General features: G+C 40.9%; 1 protein-coding gene across 1 annotated transcript in view; it reads left to right on the forward strand.

Moving 5' to 3' along the window:
• NCOA5 (nuclear receptor coactivator 5) overlaps positions 1-4,712 on the forward strand; it is a 30,989-nt gene that overhangs the window by 12,966 nt on the left and 13,311 nt on the right. The window contains exon 2 of the mRNA XM_007451627.1: positions 399-465. Within this exon, the coding sequence (XP_007451689.1) occupies positions 428-465 (38 nt within the window). The 5' untranslated portion in view covers positions 399-427. The remainder of the gene's footprint in view (positions 1-398; positions 466-4,712) is intronic.

The following is a 4,712-nucleotide window of genomic DNA, read 5'->3' on the forward strand; positions in this document are numbered from 1 at the left end:
TTTTTTTTTTTTTTTTTTTAATTCTCTTTCTTCCTTTCTCCTCCCTCAAAAAAGAATCTTAACAGCTGGTTCTCTAAGAGTTTAGAAGACAGCCTTTTACCCTTTCAGAGGGGGCAGTTGTTAGGTCTAGGCTTGGCATAGTGTTAAAGCATTGACATAACCAGTTTTACACAAATTATGTGTTAGCTAGAAAACTGAGGGACATTCCCTACAAAGCCATGACAATGTACTGCCGTAACTTAATAAAAATTGCCCAAGTGACTGCGTCTGCTGAATGGATTTTCTTACACCATCTGGTTGTCATTGTAGTTTTTTTGTTGTTGCTTTCATTTGAAATGTGCTGATGATCTTGTTTTTATTCCGTAGCATTGAACAGATGGGTTGATTATTCTTTTCAGATATTAATAAGGCAGCGGAAAGAAGAAATATGAATACGGCTCCATCAAGACCCAGCCCCACACGAAGGTAAAGTACCCTGAAGCAGTGAGTTACCTTGGGAGAGTTGGGCTCTGGGGAGTTAAGCCCAACTTCGTACATCAAGGGTCTTTTCTTCCCCCCAACAAATCAGAAACGCTCAAGCAAACAATAAGAACATGAACCTTGTGTGAAGGGCCTTGCTGCTTTTTTAAAACTTACATCAGGAGATGCAGAGGAAGCTTTGTGTTTTCCGTGACAAACCCAGCAAGTTCAGCTTGCAACATAAGTTGCAGGCGATTGGAAGAGGATAAACCTCTGTCTGTCCCCAGCTCACGTGTCAATGGGAGCCTCCACAGCAGGAGGAGTGCCCGAGGGTCATTGGTGTGTGCTGCGCTGCACTGCAGCAGGCAGCAGAGATTCGACTCTTCATTCCAAATGGCTGCTGGTCCAGATGTTAATCCAGGTTTACAGAAAGCGCTGCTTGAGAGATTGCTACTGTGCCTGTGCTGCAGATCCCCTGTGTGCTCGCATGCTTGGGTTACCTATCGAGGGGAAATAAAAAGGGCAAAAACATCCCACCTCTCAGAAGTCTCCCTTTTTCTTAGCTTTCCTGGAAATAAAAGGCATTTCCCCAAATGTTCTTCCACTATTTACAAAAGAGTTAGTCCTGATGTGTATCCTCAAGATGTGCATTAAATTGGTCCCTTCTCTTAAAGAAGAGCCTTATTAATGTTACCATTTATACCAAAGATGAGAATATTGTATTCAAACTGTCTGGCTCCGTAAACAGCACACAAGTGGATATATAGTGTGTGCGGTTTTGTGTGGAATGCGGACATATATATCTCATATCTGGTGTCTCTTCATGTCCCAAGTGGATATTCAGTATGGGTTTTGACTTTTCCCCTAAGTAAAACGCCAGTTCTCTGCAATAAACTATGTACCTAAACTATATACCACAGTAGACTACATTTCATATGATAAACTGAACACTGCTGAGTACAATGAATCCTAGTCTGTACTGGTAGCTCCACAGGTCACCTAGGGATATACCCAACTAGCTGGGCATTTACACACAACATACAGTTGTCCTGCTTTGGAACAAAAACATCTATAGTTTGTTACCTACTTATAGGAAGGAATGGCTGCTGTGTGTTTGGTGTATATGCCCCCACTTGGATGTGAGGATATTTTCTAAGCTACCAGGATTAAATTACACGTGTCTGTTCTGCAGAGCTCAAGCAGACCCTAGAGTCAAAGTAATGCTGCTGATTTCAGTTAGATTCTTTGAGCACTCTGCCTGCACAGAGGAGTTGAGTCTGACACCACAACTATAGCTACACCACAGCTGTTAGGTGGATACCCTGGTCATCCTTTGGTTTCACTGCAGAAATGAGCATATACATTGGTGTTCTGTTTGTTCTCTCTAACACCATAACGAACACCTGCAGCTTGCCGGTAAATACTGTAATGATTCATTTTGTGTGTATGTGTGAGTATGCTAAAGAACATAAACGAATCCTGTAGAACTTCAGCAAATCCATATAATGTCTGCTTCCGTTGTGCTGCATCTAACCATGCTGCAGATGTTGGGCAGTCCCTTCTGTGTTGCTCCTTGCCCCAGTAAACATGGAATACAGGTGGCTAAGAGTTTGCATCTATTGGTCAGAAATATGGGGCTCCACTGGAAGTTGTGGTTGCTAAATGACTTGAAAGGAGATACGGTGTGTATCTAATTTCTAAGGAGCTCTAATGTGTGTGTTTCTGAAGTAGGTAGCTTACCAGGAATGTGGAATTGGTCACTATAAAACCCTCCACTGGTAAAATTCTCCTCCTTTCTGTTGTCCCCATGATACTTATGATTGCTAGGTAATGTTGGTGTGTTTCCGCAGGCAAAAAACGGGGAGTGCACATCACAGAATACAGAGTAGTTCCCATTTGTGCTATGGATTGAGAAGAATATTTTTATGTCATTCCATTAACAATATACCTAACCAGATGCTTTTAACATTTCCAGTTGATTGTAGGCATTCAACCTGCATTGGCAATGCAGGGGAAATAACCAACTCACCTGGTTGGAATCCAATATAGCCAGCCATTGCCAGGGCAATTTATATTTTAAATTGCATTAAATTTAAAAGATTAATTTCATCCCAACCTAAAATGCCACTCCGTAATTTCATCTGTGATAGAAGAAATATTTTCATGCTGTTTTTCTTCTTTTAATACCCCCCCAAGGAAAAACATACAAACAACATTGGAGGGGGCCTTTTAAAATGTTCTCCTTACCAGATTTACAAATATAAATACACGTTACTTTTATATACCTTTTAATATATCATCTTCCTCAGAAATAAACTCTAAAATGAGGTTGTTTGGGATGTGGATAGGGCTGTGGCTTCCCGCTTTATTTACAATCAATAGAAGGGACAGCTAGGCTAATTCAAATTCCGTTAAGAATCAGTCTTCCTTGGTGATAGTCCCTAACTGGATTCCTCAACGTGTTGTTTACCATGATTAAGTTTTATATAGTCATGCTTAGTAAGGTTCGGGGAAGAGGGATGTTCACATTTAATAAAATCTTTTCTGGGCCCCATCTAAAAATCTAAGCAGAGTCCCAGGTTTTTTTACATTTAATAAAAATAAAAATTTTCAAATCTTAAAGCCAGATAAATTGAACATTGTATTCAGAATAGAACACTAACATTTTGATCATTGCCCTGATCACGTATTATCTCAAGATATACCAATAGGGTAGAAATAAAATACAGTAAGTAGGCAAAGTGTGTGGTTAGTCTGGAAGGGGCTAATCATTTCTCTGAGGGTGAACACTGGGTAGCACTGTCTTTTTAGGTGCATGCTTCCAGTCAGAACCTTGAGATAATTCCAAGTGAACCAGTATGTTGACAACAATCCAACCGCCTTCATTTGGCAACCCTAATCATTTTATGTGCCCCCAGGCATAGGGAAATGCATTATTCACAGGAAAAAAACCCACTACCTATAGCAAACATTTCCCTTAAGTTGTAACTCTGTGTCTTCAGTGTTGCTACTTTTAATAAGAGAATTGTTTTTAAGCATGTTGGCAGGACCTTTGTAACATCTTGTTTTGCTGGACTTTAACCTTGAGTGTCAAAACACCTCAGTGTCTTTGGGAGTTTTCACAGGATTATCACCTCTTCAAATGTCTCTGTAAGCCACGGTTCTGCTGGCTTTGCTCTCTGTTCAGTAATATGCCTCCCTAATGACTCCAGCTGTCAGAATGTGGTTCTGACAATATTGGCCCAGCCAAGCACAGAATTCTGCATCAGGGATCGCTGCTCTGGATCCGATTTCAGCCACTTCATTGGACTCCATTGTATGCATTGAGTACATTGCATAGTTACCATGCAGCTTGTCTAGCATTGGTGCTAGGCATCAGTCCTTACCTTCCTCAGAGACTGGACCATGATTCTAGTCATACCTCAGTTCTCAGTTTTCATCTTCAGCTCAACACTTCGGCAATCCAGGTCTGGAATATATCCTTATGCAGACGTGGCCTCCAAGTGAGACTCTGCATTTCCTAAACCTTCCTGCATGACCTGAAAAAAAGCAAATAGAATAAACTTGTCTACATCAAGAACTCTGCAGAGAATTTCCCTATGTATTTGTGAAGGATGTTAGGCCTGGTGCCTCTTTGGTGAAAATCATCAAGGATTGGTTCATCAAAAATAACCTAGTCATCATCAACTATATTTCAGTTCTTTAAAGAAGAAAAGAAATAACCTAACTGTAGACAAGTTTCTTATGTAGCCCGAGGTGATTTCTGTGTATCCACCGTGTTAATTCCTTTGATAACTGCTTGCTCCTTGGGTATGAGGCAGCCCTAGCTCTAGGTGGGCTTCACAATTAAAGATTGCAGGCTGTGATTACCTCTGCACTAACACTTAAAGAAGAGCCGTCAGTTCTCAGCAAGTGCCGCCTCTCTCTACCAACAGAAGAGTCGTTATTTGTGTTTGAGAAAATCATCAGTGTGCTTCCTAGGGAGAAGCATGGGCACTTATAAAATTTGGATCTGTAATGTGTGATATCTCATTGCACCCCATTATCCTACCTGCACCTAATGGCAAAATTCTGTACAAGTCTGTTGTCTCTGTTTCTAACAGCATGGAGCGCATGGTGGGGGATCAACATCACACAGCAGCCGGCCATTTAGAGAATGGTATTTGTGGACAGTATCTGTGACAGAACAGAAGTACGAAGAGCTGATGAAGGATTTTTTTTTCAGGAGCAAAAAAAAAAAAAAAAAAAAAAGG

The sequence above is a fragment of the Lipotes vexillifer genome, unplaced genomic scaffold, assembly GCF_000442215.2.
Source record: "Lipotes vexillifer unplaced genomic scaffold, Lipotes_vexillifer_v1.1 scaffold2049, whole genome shotgun sequence".
NCBI classification, from domain to species: Eukaryota; Metazoa; Chordata; class Mammalia; order Artiodactyla; family Lipotidae; genus Lipotes; species Lipotes vexillifer.